The following is a 19,399-nucleotide window of genomic DNA, read 5'->3' on the forward strand; positions in this document are numbered from 1 at the left end:
TTACTGTGGCATTGTTAAGGGAAAAAAAAATGGAAATAACTTAAATGATCAACAGGACAGGTAAATATTATGCTAATATTCATAATGTACTAGCATCAAACACGGCAAATGAATAAAACTACATGTAGCAAAGTAGATAGAATTCAAAACTGGTAAAAATAAAAAGTTGCAAAACAATGCAATAATACATGTGAGACAATTATGTAACGTTTCGGATCTGAAAGTAATGCTCTATGTTTATGTTCATAGTTGCAAAAATATGTAGTAAAAGTATAAAAACATTCGGGAGAAAGGAAAACACTAAATCCACGATAATGATTATCTGTTTATAGGAAAGAAGGGAAACAAGAGTAGACATACTGCAATGTTTTATTTTTTTTTTTAAATGACCTAGAGCAAATATGGCGGAACATGACTATTCAGTAAAGCTAGGCTGGAAGTCCATTCGTGTTTGTTATATTTTCTATTCTTCTCTGTATGTTTGAAATACATTTCTAGAGAATGAGACAGGGAGAGAACAAAGGAAGGAAACAGATATCCAAGGTCAGGCCTATTCCTAGGGTAAGAGATCAATTACCAAAGGGTAGCTGCTCAACTTCAATGGGTTTCATCAATCCAAGAGGCATGTTTTCAGATTGTTACTGATTTACTTTTGCCAGGGAGCTAACTAGTCTGGGAGGCTCTGACTCATTGTTCTCGCTTTATCTAATGCCTTCATTTGATACACAATGATAGCACCTGCTCTGTGTTTAATAACCTAATATTTTTACAAGTAACCATTAGCTATTACTGGGCACATCATTTCTGTCCTCTATTGGAAATCCACCACTTTAATGTCATCAATATCCACATGACTAACTGTAGCCTATAACCAACTGCATTCTTCCAAATGTGTCTCAGCGAAATTTAAGCTAAACGTATTGCCTCTCTTTGGGTCATTAAAATAAACTGGCTGGCACTGATTATTAGAACAGCAAAACGGTTTTGTACTCTGAAAGGGGGAAATTAGGATAAAGTTTTACCATAAAACAAGGCAAATAATGAAGTCATTTTTGTGGATCAAAGCTTAAAGATTCCCTCAAAAGCCCTCTCTTTCTAGAAAATTGTTACAGTTGTGAGTGTTGGGGGCGCGGGGCAGGGGTCATGAAGAGATGCCTTCTGTCAGAAGAAAAATATTGGATGTAAGAAAGAGGTGACTGGAAAACAATTTAAGCAGCATTTGCATTGTTTTCACCAATATTCTATATTTTTGTGACGATTCCCATAGGATATACAGAAAATACAATATAGTGATATTCTTAACACTGAAACTGGAATCAGCCCTTCTCAAGTTTGTATTACAGAATTTAGACTGCAAAAATATACTGCTTTAAGAAACCAAAATGGTTATTAGGAAAACCGAACAATATTCTATCTTACTGGTATCTTCTATGGGCAGCTGCTGCGCAACAGTTTTATTAGGGACAGTTAATACAATGACAGAAATAAAGCACTTAAAGGGCTTTTACTCTCTTTTACTCCTTACCATATTTAAGAAAATAAGGATCATTTTTATGGGATAGAGATTTCCCTTGAAATAATACATCCATCCGTAACATGATAGTAATGGAACAGTAAGTATAACAGCTAACATTTTTTGAGCACTTACTATGAGCCAGCCACTGTTGTTAAGGGCTGTTAGACGTATTAAAACATTATTTTCACAAGAACTCTATAAACATTTCAGTAGCTCCATTTTATAGATGAGGCTTTGAGGCACAGAAATGTGAGAAAATTGCTACAGAGAGTCCCATTTAAATGAGGGACATGGAATAAGGAATGGAGAGTGATCATTTTTACTTTCCTGGATAAAGAGTGTAACTCAAAAGAATAAAAACCAGTTTCCTTGTCAAAACACCTTTTTCCATACCAATATATGCTAAAGATGTAAGGAAGTACACTCAATTATAACCACTGCATCAAATAATTTTTTTTTAATTTTTATTTATTTATAATAGTCACAGAGAGAGAGAGAGAGGCAGAGACATAGGCAGAGGGAGAACAGGCTCCATGCACTGGGAGCCCGATGTGGGATTCGATCCCGGGTCTCCAGGATCGCGCCCTGGGCCAAAGGCAGGCGCTAAACCGCTGCGCCACCCAGGGATCCCTGCATCAAATAATCTGATTAAAAATACTTAACAATATCCATGCTCTTTAGCATCTGTTTTCCAGACACTATACCAATGTCTTAATATATTCTTTAGGAAATACAAGAATGACCCATAACAGAAAATTCCATGACCAAATGAAGCAGATGTTCAGTTTCTGCAAGCAGACATAGAGTTATTTGATAATGGTGTTATAGTATTCATGCACCATCTAAGGCTAGGTAATTCTACGTACATCAGCTTCTTTACACTAAGATGGGAAGAGGTTAAGTGGACTCTGTAAGGTCTGAGACATATCCAGAATCCAGAGTTTATGTCCTCCCTGCCCTATCGATATTTTCAAAAGAACCATAACTGAAGTCACTTCTGGAAGCAGTCAGAAGGAGGGTTAAAATGACGTTGTGGATAAAAGTCAGACTGCAAAGGATTAAGGCTACTAGGAAGCTCTAAGCTCCTGGAAATAGTTTCTCAAGACATTTGGTAAACCTTTCATAGATTTCTACCCTCTGCTCAATAGAGAGTGTAAGACCTGGTGTCTGACCATGTTAGAAGAGGGTCTACCAAGGGGTGATTACTGGACAACTGGCCTAGGGAGCAGTCACATCCAGGGCTGGGACAAACTCATCAGTCTTTAAAAATAAGCATCTGTTAAAATTCCAAAAATAAGTTTTGAAGGTTAAGATCAATGGAAATTCTCTAACATGTTTGCTACATTTAAGAAAATGAATTCCTAATAATTAGAAAACTGCTAGGTAAGAAGAAAAATGATTTCTATTTCATCAGAAAAAAAAGACATCGCAAGTTCCTACATAGCTAGAGAGAATCACATTACATGTAGGCATTTAACCTGAGAAAACGGTCCTGGCCAAAATTAGAATCAACATTTTTCTATCAAGTCTCATCATGAAGGATATAGGTCAGTACTAAGTAGAAAAACAACTGACTGCATCCAGGATCATATATTAAAACTTATCAGTATCACTTATATTCCTTATGATTCTGCCTTTATTCCAGTTTAAGGATTACCACGGGAGAATTTTTTTTGGTCACAATATCTTATTTTGCTAGATTCCAGGTATATTAATCGTTTGCACATGAGAGGAAAGGAGCCAACATTTCTGCAGGACCTCCTAGATGAAGGTACTCGCAAATGCTACATATGATCTCAATGACTCCATATGGGACCATTTGACCATGCAGCTGCACCATGCATGTATTTCACTTCCTCAGAAGAATACTATTTTCCCTCAAGTATCCAACACTTGAAGAACGGTGAGAGAAAAAAATCTGCTTCTGAAATCTCATCAGAAACAATAAAGCAAGTTTCAAACAACTGTTAAGAAAGAATATGGGGGTAGGGGAGGTAAATATTGTACAAACATTGTTATGAAGCTGAATTTTTACTGCTCAAAGAAGGATTCCTAACTTCTCAAAAGGTCAAAAAATAATAAAAAAAGAAAGACAAGACAATAATGAGAAGAAAAAGGAAAGAAAGAGCTGGCAAAAAGAATCAGAAAAAGAATGAGCTGTTAATTCTTATTAGTACATGCAATACAACTCTACATGATATAAAAGAATGGTCAGGTATTTTTGAGTGGTTTGAGGCAAAGTGTAGAAGTAATGGGGTCCTCTAGGTGCATTTCAGGTCATAAGCTTGCCTTCTGCAAATATGCAAGAATCTCTGGTTGTATGTAGATTATTCAATTCCTTAAAAAAAAATGTGCTTTAGAGAAAATTGCCTGTCATGACCTGTATCATAAGTAAAGCTTTTGAGGACAAGCATGTTTACCTATAAATGGCCCAGCAAGCTTTTCTCCCAGGCTAGGAATCACTTAGAGCAGTTCAAAACTGAACTTAGCAGTATTAGTCTGAAAGTGGGCTACTGAATAGTGAAAATCCCACCGAGGTTCTTAAATGTCTCTAAACATTCTGCATATTTAATTAAAATAAGTATTTTTTAATATTTTAATCAAATGCTCATCATTTCTGTGTAAGAAGCTACTTAGGCCCATCTTTACCTGACACCTAGGGAGTTTGAGCAATTGCTAGAGGTCAGGGAGAAACAAACATGCAATGACTGTTGTTTGCATTCCCATACAGTTGAACTAGTTTCCTCTGGCCTGTCCTTCTTAGAATACAGGTAAAACCAAGAATCATTTTTAAGAATGTATAATTAACCATCCCACCCTGAGCTCCCCAAATCACTAAGTGGACCAGATGCAAGAGTGCCATAAGTTACACGACAGAGATATGCCTAGTAAGTTATCCAAAACACAAATAATATTTTTAAAAGCATTAGAATCTCTTGCTAATTTCAAAGTTTTATGGTTTTTCTCAGAGCAAGATATACCTGTGGATTGGCTACTTCCTTTGAGGTTCAAAAAAGTACCTAAATCTCAGGGTTGGTGTAGGATATAAGACAATTAATACATTTAAAGCGCTTAGAAATGTTTTGGCAAATAGTAAGTGCTCTATTGGTGTTAGCTGCTATTATTATTATTATCCTCCTCATCTTCATTAAAATAGTGCATTTTTAGAAAAGTTGGAAAGAACAGAAATATACAGAAATGAGGAGGGGCGAGTCCCAATCTCACCCCCTCTTTTCCCATTTTCTTTATTTGTACAGATCTGTGGGCTTCATTGAGCCTGTCGTAAGCTGTGTATAATTCCCATCATTGTTTTATTCAATAATCACTGTCCTCTCAACAGTTAAAGAGAATTGAGTTAGGTGGCATAAAAACAGCAAAAATATCAATCAAGAATGGAACTGAAGAGAGCGTCTGGGTGGCTCAGTGGTTAAGCATCTGCCTTTGGCTCAGGTTATGATCCCAGGATCCTAGGATTGAGTCCCGCATGGGGCTCCCCACAGAGAGCCTGCTTCTCTGTCTGCCTATGTCTCTCATGAATAAATAAATGAAATCTTAAAAAAAAAGAAACTGAAGGTATCTATATATTGACTATTATTTGTAATATATTCTTTGCTATAGACCTATTAAGTACATATTGAAAACAGTCTATGCAGGGCACTGGAGAGAGAAACCTTAGAATTAACATCAAGGCTTTAGAGATATGACCTCAGAGTAATCAATCTAATAATAATACATGAAAGTAGAGCTAACAGGTGGAGAGAAGATAGTGATAATTATAGGGAATGAGTGCTCAGGGTCACTACAGGGATGAAAGACTTGCTGCTTCTCAGTGACTGGAGGGTCATCAGCTCCTCTTGTTTTAAAGCATACTTGGAATGAACCCAAGATACTTCAAGCTCTTATTGCATCAACGAGAACAGTAAAATCCACAAGGGGTATAAATAAACCTGTAGGCAAGCTATACCTGCACGCCCACAAGATTTCAGGGATGTAGGAGCAGGAACACTGCGCCCCATACCCTACACATCCCTAGCTAGAGGTGCAAACAAAAGGCAGAGGGCTCCACTGCTGGATCTGGACAAACCTGTTGGAAGGGTCGAGCCTGGGCTTGCCTGAGAAGCCGCTGCTGCTGCTGCTGCTGCAGAAGCTTCATCTGTATCAGCTGCTGCTGCGAGGTGATGGCGTGCAGCGGGGGTGGCTGCATCATGGCCCCCGAACGCCGCTGCAGCATGTTGGACAGGGCTTGTTTGGTGTTGGTGGGGACAAAGGAGCCCGTGGGGTCCAGTCTGGAGCCACCTACAAAAGCAACCGGAAAGAAGGGCTCTCTACGCGTGTTAATGCAACAGGTCTTCCTTATTTTATCAAAACAGAAACCTTACCTTCGAGGCCTCACTTTAAGGCCCGGCCTCACCCCATACAGTGGAACTAGCTTCCTCTGTGATAGCTTCCTATGTCGAGAACTGCAGAATTCCCAAAGGACGGGGACAGTGATGTAGGAGTGAGTTATTGTATTTCAATGATTTCACGGAGGCCCCACTTCGGTTGATAAACTAAAAGGCCTGAGACAGACTCGTGGGCAGAATTTTGGAATCACGTGGGTTTTAAATTATGCAAGGCCCTCGGGAACACGTTTCCTGCCTAAAAAGTGTACTGCCTTTTGCCAGGTGTCCCAAGCCAGTCACAGAAACTCTTTTGTCATTTTAAACAAATCTGAAACTCACGGTATTTAAGTTTCTTTACCATGGCAAAATAAATATGCCTCTTTTGTCAAAGAGGCATGAAAATACTCTCAAAACTTGAAAGGCTTGGAAACTTCAAATACCACGACTCGAAAGTCAGAACACATCTTTTGAAGCCTTAAAAGCAAACAAGAAACGCTGATTATAGTGATGCTTCAGAAACCAAAGGAAATCCTTAATATTTGCATATATAATTTGTCAAATGCTTTTAAGAGCTTGGGGGGGAAATTTTCAACATTTGCAGGCTTCAAACAAGATGTCAATCATTTACCTACCAGTCAGTTTATATTCTTTAATATATGTGTGATAAATCCTCTCTATAAATATCTCACAAAAGAGGTTTTATCTTTTTTTTTTTTTTTAAAGCAAGTTGTACGGTGGGAACAAACATCGTAAAGCTGTTCACTTGAAAAACCCACATTATTTTAAAGACTCGGAACCGTAACCAGCAATATGATTTAGAAAGTCATTCAGCAGCATTTGAAGAACATTTGGAAAAAAGAGGAAAGTTAATATAAGTAACACATGGCAACTTTGGTGGAAGCAAGAACTAAAACTATTTTAATACATAAAACCTTAATGGACTTGTTTTATAGATAAGGAAGATTCTACGGATGAGACCATAGTCCACTTTCTTTTAATTTTCCTAACTCTTCTATAATCTTGTACCATTGGGCCAACTAAAGAAATATAGTAAGTATACCTGAAGCCCTCTGCACATTCCTACCTAATTACTTCCCTCCCTTCTCTCACCAAATGCTATTCTGAATATGATGTTTAATATTCCCAAACATTTCCTTTTAACTTTACCATACTGGTGTATAGACATGAGAAAAGGAAATTGTAGAGAGGTGGGCGTATGTGTGTGTACACGTGTGTTAAGGGGGCATACTGCTTTGAATTTAACTATGTATCAGTGAAAGCATACTGCAAATATTCTTCTGCACCTTCATAGGATTCACATTTTTGCAAAAGTCAATTCATACATATAAAATCCCTATAAATGCTTGTTTTCTTTAAATTTTTTTCTTACATGTCATCATACTTAAAACCTAAACTTCCTTAACTTACAAATACACCTTTTATAGTATTCTAGGGAAAGAAAGTACAGGCCTTTATAAAATATTAGCCTTCAATTCACGTTGAATTGGTGTTTAAAAATGCTAAAAATTTCACAAGAACCTTGGGACTGATAAAAGAAGGTCAAACGAGAAAATGATTGTATATTATTTTCCACATTTATCATTATCTAGTTTGTTCTTTACAGTCGACACTCATTCATTCAACAACCTATTTTTAAGAGCTTACTAAAAGCCAGAGGTTGCTGTAAGTTTGGAGGATACTACAGTGAACATAACAGAAAACATATCTGTCCCAACAGAGCTTATATTGTGGGAAAGCTACATGATAAACCCGTAAGTAAGTTAAATATTTAGTATATAGCCAAGTGCTAATGCCATGGAGAAACAGAAAGGGGAGGCAAACAGGGAGCAGGGAAGGGGTGTGACTTACCATTTATAAAAGAGGGTGGTCAGTGGAAGCCCACTGAGAAAATGGTATCTGACCAAACCCAAAGGAAGGAGGCAGTGATCTGGGTAAAATACCTAATTGTGTGTGTGCGCGTGTGTATAACATAACCCTTCTTTCATCATTCAAAGAAGAATGAATATTTTTACCCATTTTGTTTACTGCAATAGCCTATCACCTAAAACACAGTCTGGAACATTATGAAGTTCAATGCATTCTATTGAATAAATAATTGAATGACCTACCCTATGACGCCACCTATTAAAATGTTCACTTTACAGATAACGGTCTACTGAGGCATATAGAAAAATTAAGACCTGGTCAAGATTATACAGCAGGAAAGTGGTTGAGCCAGTCTTCAACCTAGAACTATAACTTCCAGGCCAGCCCTCTCAACTGCTAATTTAGAGGACAAAATATGGATTCTCCCCCACTGGAAGCTGAGAATCAATGTCTATCCTAGGACTCAAAATGTCATACTCAAATTATAATAAAAACTACAACATGCAGGCTAAGATCTCAAAATATGCTATTTTGTTGAACAAGATAACTTTCATTTAAAACGAAAATTAAATTCATTTCTAAGTAAGAGATTTTTTATTTAGGGAATGTTCATTTCAGATATAAAGTCTACTTCGGCTTGAATTAAAGCAACACTAAAATCAGGAACATTTTTCATAGATTCGGTATTTTTTTTTCTTTGCAATCTCAATCTATCTGCTGAACCAAATTTCTGTGATCCTCCACAGCATATTTTACAATTCATAACCTGAGAACATAAAGATACCGTGCAATGTTATCTAATTTTTTTTTAAAACACTGCAAAGAACTGTATCTGAAAAAACACAAATTTCACAACATACAACTTTTGTCAACTTTATATCTGATAGTGCAGATTTTCATCAGTGGCTAATCCCTTCTAACACTGAAGGAAAACCTCTCAACTCAGAATATAACTTAACAAAACCGTATTTTACCACTTGAGGAACACTCCCAAATTGGCTACATATTACTTTATATACTCAGGTATTGTTTGATTCTTACAATTAGAATATATTCATATATGTGACAATCAAAAATAGATGAAACATTTAAAAAAATAACCACCCTTATTTTAGAAGAAGAAAAACCATTTCGAGTTGAGTGGATTATAGAAATGTCAACGGAGTACTCAGTTCTTGTTATTTCCAAGATTTGTGGAGATTTCAGCTTAAAAGGAAAGAAAACCCCAAGCTACTTCACATCACAGAGTGACCCGATCGCACTCTCTCTTCACATACCTGGAGTAAGAGATTGGTTCTGAAGGAAAAATCCCGGCTGCTGGGGCTGACCCATGAGGTTGTAGCCCCACAGAGTGGACTGTGGATGGTGCAACATCTGAGAGGAAATGGGTGAGTAGTTAGGAGGCACTCGGTATATGTTGCTCTGTGGATACTCCTTCAACATAAAGTTAAAAAAGAAAGTTACTTAACTCCACCAACTGTATAGATAATGAATCCAAATTCTTCTTATCACATTACTTAAGCCAACTCCTATCCCGGTATACAAGGCTGTTTTGATAGAGGGGAAGATGAAGGCAAGAGTGTCAACATATTCTCTGAAAAACACTCATTTGAGTAAAAGCCTTTGACCTAAGAAGTACTTGGCTTCAGTAGAGGGAAGCTGTAAAACGCTCACCTCTGAAGTTTGTTTTTAAAATAACAAAGAGCACAACACTGAGCACTGCCCACAACACAAAGAGCATCTTAAGATGCTAACCAAGTCTCTGGGGATCATTTCATCTTATGTCACCTCACGAAGCCTTCCCTGTATGTTGGGTCTGGATGAGAAAGAGACCAGAAAGACCCAGAATACTTCAGGACCAGTCGCTGGCCTACACAGTATTTTATTTCCAATTTTTAAGGCAGCAACCTAAAGACATAGACTTTCCGCCACCTTCCTGCACTCCAGTCCCCCCGCCTGGGCAGTGTCTTCCTTATGAGATGCAGAGTTTTTAAGGTTCACAACCAGATGTCTCCATTCCCCTGCTAGCCCCCACCTTTCTCTTAGTCTAGCCCTAAAGCATAAAGAAAAAAACAAAACCTCGGATGCTTAAAATATAACCCATTCTAGGAAGGGGCAGCTCCAGAAGTAGTATGGGAGGAAGGGACATTACTGGGATTCACTCAGGAAATGAGAAGTTTTAGAGCTTTTCTATCTGAAAAGAACAGAAACCTATTCTATATCTATCCATGTGGACTGATAGGCTCAGAGAGTCCAGATTTTAGGTAGTGGCGGTCTGGACCTTATTGAGTATGTCTTCAATATAAAGGAATATTGGTAGGAAGACTATATGAAAAGAGAGCATGGCCATTCAGGTGGCATCCAAAAGTGATGGTGGTCTTTTCTAGAAAAATATGAATCACCAGGCTATCACCTAGGAAAAGACATGTTTTGGTTCTGACATAGGTAAATAATAATAATTAGACATGACACCTGAATACTAAATTGTGAATATTTCTTCCGTTGTATAAAAATGCCCTTAGATTTTATACAAAAATGTTTCAAATTCTCTCTCAAGTATTTTAGAGGTGAATTAAAATGTAGAGACTTTTGCACATTATTTCTATACCTGCAATAAAATTAGTTCCAAATTATCATCTTACAGATTTCTGTTGTTTCCAAGAAAATGTAAGGTAAGGAAGTCTAATAGAGAAACAAGGCATGAAAAAAAATTTTTTAATTAAAAAAAGAGAAACAAGGAATGAAAATTTTTTAAAAATTGTGCTTATCTTATATAAAAAGTTTGAAAGTATGTTAAAAAAGCAACATATACAGGAGAATAACAGGGAATGGTAAAATATGAAAATCTCAGAAACATCCTAACGGATGTATTAGATGGAATGTTAGCTAGGGAAATGCAAGTCATTTCTCACATTAATTTACTACAGATGTCAACTGCTCAAAATATAACTATTTTAGACATGAGATAATAAAAATATGTAAGACAATAAAATTCTAGGGATCTAAGAAACTCAAGTTTTAAATTATGAGGTACTGAAATATTAATTCAAGATTATTCACAAGGGAAGCCCAGAATTTAAGCAATGAAAACTAGAGAAGGAAAAAATCAGAGGCTATATTCCTGTCATCTGTGACAAGTCACTGTCCATGTGCTATTCTACTGATTTGTTAGGATTACAACCACTACAATAAGGCTTCTAATGCTCTTCCTGATTCTTGGGACAGACTGTGGGCATGATTCCATCCCCCACCAGGTGTTAATGAGCCAAAGACCTCCCGACTTTCCATACTCACGTCAACTCTAGAGCTTGATTTCGTCTTGCGCTTCCTTCCCTTTGTTTTCTTCTCCTCGTCTGTTGCGGTTTTTCCCTGATCTGACAACTCAGCTGATTTCCTCTCTGGTTCCTGAGAGACAGGAGATGTGGGCTCTTCCTCTTCCTCCTCCGGAGGCAGGGGCAGTGGCTCGAGGTAGTAACTTCGGGGCTTGGGCATGGGGTGCGTGTGATACAACAGCAGGTGATGCTGCTCCTCGTACTTGATCACTTTTCGGTCCACTCGGACAGTCCCGAACCAGGCCCAGGACAGAGGAGCTGGGTTCTTCTGACCCTCAAACAGATCCCACGGGGACACCTTCTGCTTTGTAGAGACCTGAAGACCCTGTGGTTGAGATAATGCTCCATGACCTCACGTTCAGATCTCTTCCTGACTCAGAGGCCACGCTTGCTTAGGACATGGACGCTGAGAACACTCTGGCCGGTGTTGAGGCTTAGAGCGCCCTAGCACACAGCACACAGGTAAACGTATGGATCGGGGGTTACGCATCTGGATGACTGGAGAGCTGCAGCTCCAATTCAGACCTTTACGTTCAGTTCCATGGTTCCTTAGACCACAGGATGACTCTGTTCAAGTTGCTACACCAGATGGCCCAGTATATTTTACTGTAAAATGTTATTTTTCATTGTGAGCTTCTTGTTTTCTCCAAAAAAAGAAAGCATTTTTGGAGAAAGCATTTTCTAAAAAGTACTGCAATGTTGATCTAACTGTATTAAATTATAATCAATTATAACCCCTTGGAATCTGTTTTGTTTGTTTTTGATTTTGTTTTGTTTTGTTTTTAAGATAAAACTTCACAGTCAAGTTATAGTCAGTTCTAAACTGGACTCAAATTAACTTCAATCCAAACATGTTTGGACTTGATTCAGTACAGGAATCTTTCATGCACTTAATAAAGAAGATTACTACAGAAGTAACTTGTGCCAACAAGTAAGTATAAATAAAGTCCTTTACTTCAAGAGTATCTCTACTGAGTTTAGATGAGGAAATATTACTCTGTTCTGAAAATAAAGGTTTCTTATTTTTAAGATTACTTGGTGATGTCTCTCGGTACTTTCCCTGGCATACCAACTAGAAAATATTTTTTTTGTCAGAATGACCCCAAAAATAGGCATTCCATAAGATAACAACAACACTCCTGTTCTTACCTACACAACTCTTCCCCCAGGGATGGATCATGGTAAATCAAGGCTCATTTACCATGTATAAATTGTTTCCTAATATCTTTCTTGAGCTTAGACCTCGTTCCTGGGTACAAAGTGCATATTATCCAAATGATTTCTAGGTGTCTCTAAAAAACCAAATGACACACCAAACTCAGCCTGCCCACAATGCTAGCTTTTTCTGTCTCGACAACCATACTGGTAAAAGTACTCAGGTTACTCTGAACTAGCGCAGTATTGCATTTCTCCTAAGAGCCACATTCTTTCATATCTTTGCATAAACTCTTCCATTGGCCTGTATCACACTCTTCCCTTCTTCCCAACTAACTCTTAATCCTTCAAAATCATTCAAGTGTCAATTTCCCCGGGGACTGTATTCTGACTACTTATTCCTTATCTGAGTGTGTGTGATGTCTCCTTCTCAGGGTCCCTAACACTTTGTACTATGACACAAATCTCACCATACTGTAATTGTTTATCTACTTCTGCTTAAGGGAGAGGAGCTCTGTCGTTCATCTCTGGTTGCTCGGCATTCACTGAAAGAATAACTACTCTTCTCACATTTAAGGGAACCTTGTTTAATATCCTATATATAAAACAAGTGTTAAGATATTGCTTAATTGATAAGAAAATTAAGGACCATCACCCTAAACATATTTATTAATCAAAACAGCTTACTACACGAAGACTTTATCAATCAAATTTTTCTTATCTATATGTATCATTTACAACTCTTAAGTAAAATGACCCAGTCTTTGCCTTCTTTTATTAATAGAGCACATATTTTCAAGAATGTTATTTATTTATTTGAGAGAGAAAGAGAGAGCATGCACACACTTGTGAACGGCACGGGGTGGGAGAAGCAGGGGGAGAGGGAGAAGTGTACTTCCTGCTGAGCAGGGAGCCAGAAGCTGGGCTCCATCCCAGGACCCCCGGATCATGACCTGAGCAGAGGGCAGACACTTCACTGACTGAGCCACCCTGGTGCCCCTTAATACATTTTTACTTGGTTTTCCTGCAGTGGGCTTCAGAAATTCACTTAAATTCACGTAAAGTTTTAAGAGTCTCATGCTCTACCGACTGTGCTAGCCAGGCGTTCACATAAAGTTTTAAATGAGTATCTATGTGATAATGCCAATGACCAAGGCATTCAAATGACAAGAATATGCTTTAAAAAAAACCAAGAAAACTATAAAATTGAGATGTTTCATATACACTATAGAAAGATAAGAAAATATATACGAAAAACAAACATTTACTCTTGCCTGTTTTTTATCTATAGAGTCGAATCCAGCAATTTTGTTTCCCTTTGTGTCAATCAAGGAACCCATAGGTTCACAAGTGATGACATCACATGTCTGTTTTGGCAAAGGTAGCAACTGTCGAACTTTGTCAATACTTTCTGATCTCTTGTCTCCTAGTTCTTTCTAAAAAAACAAACAAATAAAAAAAAAACATAGAGAAGTAGGACAGAAATCACAACGAAGGCAAAAGTTAGCAAGAAGGAAGTTTCTCTATGAAACATTTCCTTTTTTATAGTCAGAATGTTCTTTAACCTTGAGAATGGTCTATGATGCAGCTTTCAATTAGAGTAGTGAGTATGTTTCATTTCTTCTATTTAAGTAGAAAATAGAACACATATAAATGGGACCCTTGTTACACAACAAGTATCGCAGTGCTGAAATGACAAAAATCCAGGGTAGGATTTACCAGCAGAAGGCAGAAGCCGCAGCACAGAACACGTTCTCGAATCCAGGGTCAGACTTCAAGGTAATCATTGGTTATTTTATTGGTAAGGTTGTCAGATATATTGATTTTTTTTTTCTTCTGCACCATTTTATTGACAGTTTATTTCAAAGCTTATGTTATTGGTTAGTCAAATGAACTGGATTTAGAAATATCAAACGCAAATGGTTATTTTTCAATTATAGGTGCCAATCCAAGCATGGATTTACCCTAAATCCAATGTTGGCATTTTTGTTATATATTTGATAATAGATTTCTAAAGTTCCTTTAAAAAGTTGAACATTTTGTGAATTCTTCTATGAAACATATTCATGCTATATGCACATAAACTTTTGAGTACTAGTAAGCTGAGGTAAAGCAAGTAGCAAAATAACCACATAACATTAGCTGAATGCAATGAATAACATCTAATTTAATGAAGTAAATTAAGATAAAATGCAGTAAATGAGTAATGAATAAACTATCTGAGATCATAATATATAAGCAGGTCACAAACTTACTTTCAGTTTTTTTACTAAATTCATGTATGCACGTTTATTTTCTTCAGATCCCCCTGGGGATGCATTTGATAAGTCTGAGGCTAATGTTCCATTGATTAAAACACCCAGCATGTCAAGAACTGTTGTGAATAATTCACTAAGGGGAGAGAAAAATGATTATTTTCACCTTAAAGCAAGATCAAGATGCTTTTTACTAAACAGCATTTTTATATAAGGCATAGAACTTTTGATGGTAACTAAGAGGCTAATGTGTGACACAACTTGTAGTCAGTATATCATAGCTCCTACCACACGGGTGTGCAGCATACTAAATGTGAAACCAGGACGTACTTGTTAGTATGCATGTCAACAGTTCCAGAAGTAATGATCTGAAGGAGGAGGAGGGCCCAGTCTGTTGTCCATTGGGTGCTCCTCTGCACAGTGTCAAACATTCCACCCACCTAGCACAAAAATAATACAATAAAACTTGATTACAAAGAAAATACCATCCCCATCAAATCATGTAGCCAATTTTTATTATTTAACACACACACACACACACACACACACACACACACACACACCACTAGTTTATGGGTTATTACATCTTCTCTCTTACCTAGCTACCTCTCTGTCACTGTTTTGGGTTCCTTCAGCACAGGAATTTGGTCATTCAAAAAATGGTGGGGGTCTAGGGGGTCGGGGAAGGAGAAAGGGAACCTGAGTGCGGGCACAACATCAATATGAATCAAATAATAGGAGAATTAACTTTCTTTTGTTCCTAATGTTTCCTAATACCCTGCATAATGATGTAACTTTAGTCAAACCTGAATAGGTCAAAACCAGGTAAGCTGATTATCTACAACTCTGTGTTGTTCAATTACTATCGAATCTAAGCCTGTTGTCGTAATAACACTTGGAAATATCCAGTAACACCGAAGTATTGAGGATCAGGAGACCTGTCCCCCAGATCTACTCATTTATGTGTGGGAATTAAGTTAAAACAACTGCCAAGCATCAGGCAAGCCCTCCTCCAGAGTAGCCATCATCGAGGCTTATGCAGCAAGGAAAAACAAAAATTCGAAGAAATGTGCAATACGTGAGAAATTTTAAATGTGAGTACAGCCTCCCTGTCAAATTTGTTTTTATGTTCAATCTGATGGAAAGCTTGACAAAATTTCAACTTATGGCACATTTTTATATGAGTCTTTAAATGAGTGTAATGAAAGCTACTTCATCTCAAAGCAGTAGCTGTCTTAGACCTACTCTTAGCACAAATGGAAAAGAAGGAGAGTGTCCCTGGGGCAGAAGGTGCAGAGAGCAAACCAATGCCCTAAATACCCATGCCCTCTAGAAGTCAGGCCAGAAGGAAGGTCAGCAGTAAAGAGGACGGACACGTGAGAGAGGGAAGTTGTTAGGGCACACAATGGAAGGGCTCACCTTGTAATGAAGACTATGAGCATAGAAGAGGTGGATGGCTGGAGTTATGTCCATATTTAGGTAAGTGTAATGGAGGGAAAATACTAGAAATACCCCTTACCAAATTTAGGCGAAGTTGCAATGCTTCGTGCATCATCTGTCGTGCTTTTATGTCATCCTGGTATCGTTCTTCTCGCCAATTACTTAAAATCTAAATCAGCAAACAAATGGAAGAACCCAAAACTTATTTTCCCTATTAAAATGGAATTTTTCTTGTACTTAAAATTATGTTGACTTTCTAACAGTCAAAACTTCTTAGTTTAACAAATTAAAAAACAAAATGCAATTTTAGCTTTCCCCCTGTCTTCCACACAGACAGAAATCTGGCTGTTTCCTGTTCATTGCCTTTCTAGGTGGAGGGAAACTAGAGTTGACTTACAATCCTGCTACTTAAAAAAAAAAAAGGTGAAATTAACGATTAACCAACAGAAAGATTACTTTTAAAATGTTATTTCATCAGTCTTAGAAATACTGAATAGACAAAATTACATTTTACCTCAGACCTGTGTTATACTTCTAAGGATTGTCTATGAACCCTAGCAAACGTATTATTTTGATCTTTTAGCGAAGGGGGGGGCTTGTTATCTCATACTCCTTGTCTTCTTTGATCAAGATAGTGTGTGCTATTTTGAAAAATATGACAACTTTGATTGACATCAGTCGAGTGGTGTATTGTTTTACAAAATGAGTGCTTTCACTGATTCAGAATAATGTTAAATAGGGGAAGGTTTGCTTAAGAAAAGCAAACCACAAGTCGGCAACACCCTAGAATTAGATGCTAAGAGCAAAGTCCTCCCCTGACTGCCATGCTCTGAGAATATGGTAAACTACTGACAAATCATCTTAAGAGGTAAAATGAGTCATATGTGGAAGTAACTCTGCCAAAAAGATGAGCCTTAAGTATGCTGCATGGTGAGAGGAGAGTATTTCTCAAATCTCATCAAGTTAGAGTCTTCTCCCAAGTCTGACTAGAGGGTGCCAGACAGTGAACACAAAGCTGCATCAGAGCTTTCATTCCAGTAACAGGACAAATAACAACAGGTCAGATGTAACAGGGCAAGGGGGGGATGCAAAATGACCGTGGTCCCATTTTTGGAGAGGGAGTAGGGAGGGCCTCCATGAGGAGGTGACGCCTGAGCACAGACAGGATCAAGTGAGGGAGCGACCCTGTTAATATCTGAAGGAAAGCCTTCCACCTAAAGAGAAGAAAGGAGGCAAAGGGGCTGCAATGAGAATCAGCTTGGCAAATTCAAAGGATGACGGGGTGCCTGGGTGGCTCAGTTGGTCAGGCATCTGCCTCCTGTTTTGTGATCTCAGGGACCAGGGACCAAGCCCGCCTTCAGCTCCATGCTCAGTGAGGTGCCCACTTCTCTCCCCCCCTCTCTGCATCCCTCTGCCCCTCTCTTCAATCATGCTCACTTGCTAAAATAAGAAAAGGGAAAAGGGAAAAGGAAAAGGAAAAGGAAAAAGAAAAAAAAGAAAAAAAAAGAAAAAGAATAGCATGGGGTCAGTGTGAAGAGTGGAGTGAGCAAGGCATGATTGGTAGGAAATGAGGCAGAAATGGGAGCCGAGGCCGAGTCACGCAGGCCTCGATCAGCCCAGACTGAATTTTTATTCTAGGTATAGTAAGAAACATGGTAGTATCTTGAGGGCCAGAGGTATACGTAATCGACATTTTAGAAGGATCATTTTGGCTGCTGTGCAAAGAACAGATCTCTCATATTCAAAAGGCGGGAGATGCGAGAAGACCAAAAGAGTCCAATATCGTTGTTCACATTCATCTGGCATCATTTGTGAGAAAGACACGATGTCATAGAAACAGAGGGCCCCAGGAGGGTTGCATTTAGCTCCGAAGCAGGATAAAACATCCCATATGACCAAGGTACCTTTTCTTTACTCAATTCCACACTTACCAATTTCTAGTGTCAGCATCTGGCTTCTTTGAAATACACTCAATGCAAATGCCCCAAAAGAGTGACCAGGAGAACTGTGGTTGGTGGAAAGCCTAAATTCAAATTCTTTGTAAACTAATTGATATGCCTTCTGACTAATTCATACTGTACTTTACACTTGACTGGCGATGGTCTGGCTCTGGCAGGAAAATAAAACTGAGTTTCTGAGTCAAGAAAGCTCAAGCCAAGACCCTCCGGATTGGTGGCGGCCGAGCTGGAGAGAACCTGGAGAGAAGTGCCTCTGGTCTTACTGCCATGCCTACAGCACGCATGGCTCCGGGATCTCTCCCAAGAGCCAGGGTCAGGAGAGGAGCAGATTTGTCAAACTTGTATGCAATGTACAAAATGTTATACATTTATGGGACAGAGATATTTATCCAATGCATAATTACTATTACAAAACTATGCATCTTGTGGGGACTAGAATGACTGCCAGGTAGAGGTCCCTGACTGCCACAGTACATGGACTGTGTCTCCTGACATCTAAGCAAAATATGTTGTCGTCTTCTTAAGCACAGTATTTGAAAGGAAAACAAACTAATGCCATTAAAAAAATACTTGCCTGGCTTAATATTCTAGTATACTTTACCTGATTAACTTGATTCTGAAGAGATGTTAGGAGGCCTTCCCGTTGTTCATCTTGTCCCTTAAGGCAGGTAAGGACCAGCGAGAGGAAAGGTTGTTGACTCAAAAGAGACATACTACGAAGGAAGTAGTAACAGCAGATCTAGTTAGAGAGGATGGATTACTTCCTGTGCAACATAGATCTCTTGCCCTTGGGTTACTGGGTCTTATTTATTTTACTTCTAGAAAAGGGAAAAGAGTAGTAAATAGCCAAAGCCTATTTGAAAAGTTAAATCATAACTCTACTATTAAGATTAAAAACCACTGTGATGCTTCTGAATAATTTAATATGCTCTCTTGCTCTTGAAGACAGTCCCAAACTGGCATAGATTCATACTGTAGGAGCATGCTGGGGGAGTACAGGGGTGGGCACTGAGAGAACTAAGATCAGCACCTTTGGATCTGAGGATCCAAAAGCAGTGAGCTTGTGAGTGATCAACCATATCCCATAGTCTCGTCTTAAGATGTTTTTAAGGCATTTGAATTAAAAAAAAAAAAATCTATTTTAAATTGTCATTGTATGAATATTTCTTCAATTATCAGAGAACAGATCATACTGACAAATGAAGTGCTAAGCTGGAAAAAAATTATTATTATTTTTTTAGATTTTATTTATTTATTCATGAGAGACACACAGAGAGAGGCAGAGACACAGGCAGAGGCAGAAGCAGGCTCCACGCAAGAAGCTCGATGTAGGACTCCATCCTGGGTCTCCAGGATCATGCCCTGGGCCAAAGGCAGACGCTCAACTGCTGACCCACCCAGGTGACCCGGCAAAAAAAAAAATCTTAAAGGAAATTGAGACCCAAATATTTTAATGTGCTTCAGCCTCTACCAG

General features: G+C 38.3%; 2 protein-coding genes across 9 annotated transcripts in view; one reads left to right on the forward strand and one right to left on the reverse strand.

The window, feature by feature from the left end:
• MED12L (mediator complex subunit 12L) overlaps positions 1–19,399 on the reverse strand; it is a 323,177-nt gene that overhangs the window by 33,986 nt on the left and 269,792 nt on the right. For all 7 annotated transcript variants that reach the window (XR_012014723.1, XM_072792271.1, XM_072792270.1 and 4 more), the window contains 8 exons: positions 18,527–18,638; positions 16,047–16,136; positions 14,858–14,967; positions 14,528–14,663; positions 13,547–13,708; positions 11,080–11,442; positions 9,063–9,219; positions 5,601–5,812 (listed from right to left, as the gene is read on the reverse strand). Coding sequence is in view for 6 of the 7 variants with exons in the window: in XM_072792271.1 (XP_072648372.1) it covers positions 5,601–5,812; positions 9,063–9,219; positions 11,080–11,442; positions 13,547–13,708; positions 14,528–14,663; positions 14,858–14,967; positions 16,047–16,136; positions 18,527–18,638 (1,342 nt within the window). In the remaining variant the exon portion in view is untranslated. The remainder of the gene's footprint in view (positions 1–5,600; positions 5,813–9,062; positions 9,220–11,079; positions 11,443–13,546; positions 13,709–14,527; positions 14,664–14,857; positions 14,968–16,046; positions 16,137–18,526; positions 18,639–19,399) is intronic.
• P2RY12 (purinergic receptor P2Y12) overlaps positions 13,934–19,399 on the forward strand; it is a 45,933-nt gene continuing 40,467 nt past the window's right edge. Inside the window, exon 1 of one of the 2 annotated variants that reach the window (XM_072792279.1) lies at positions 13,934–14,051. The gene's annotated coding sequence lies outside the window, so the exon portion shown is untranslated. The remainder of the gene's footprint in view (positions 14,052–19,399) is intronic. The other variant, XM_072792280.1, reaches the window with a different exon arrangement.

The sequence above is a fragment of the Canis lupus genome, chromosome 22 (assembly GCF_048164855.1).
Source record: "Canis lupus baileyi chromosome 22, mCanLup2.hap1, whole genome shotgun sequence".
NCBI lineage: Eukaryota > Metazoa > Chordata > Mammalia > Carnivora > Canidae > Canis > Canis lupus.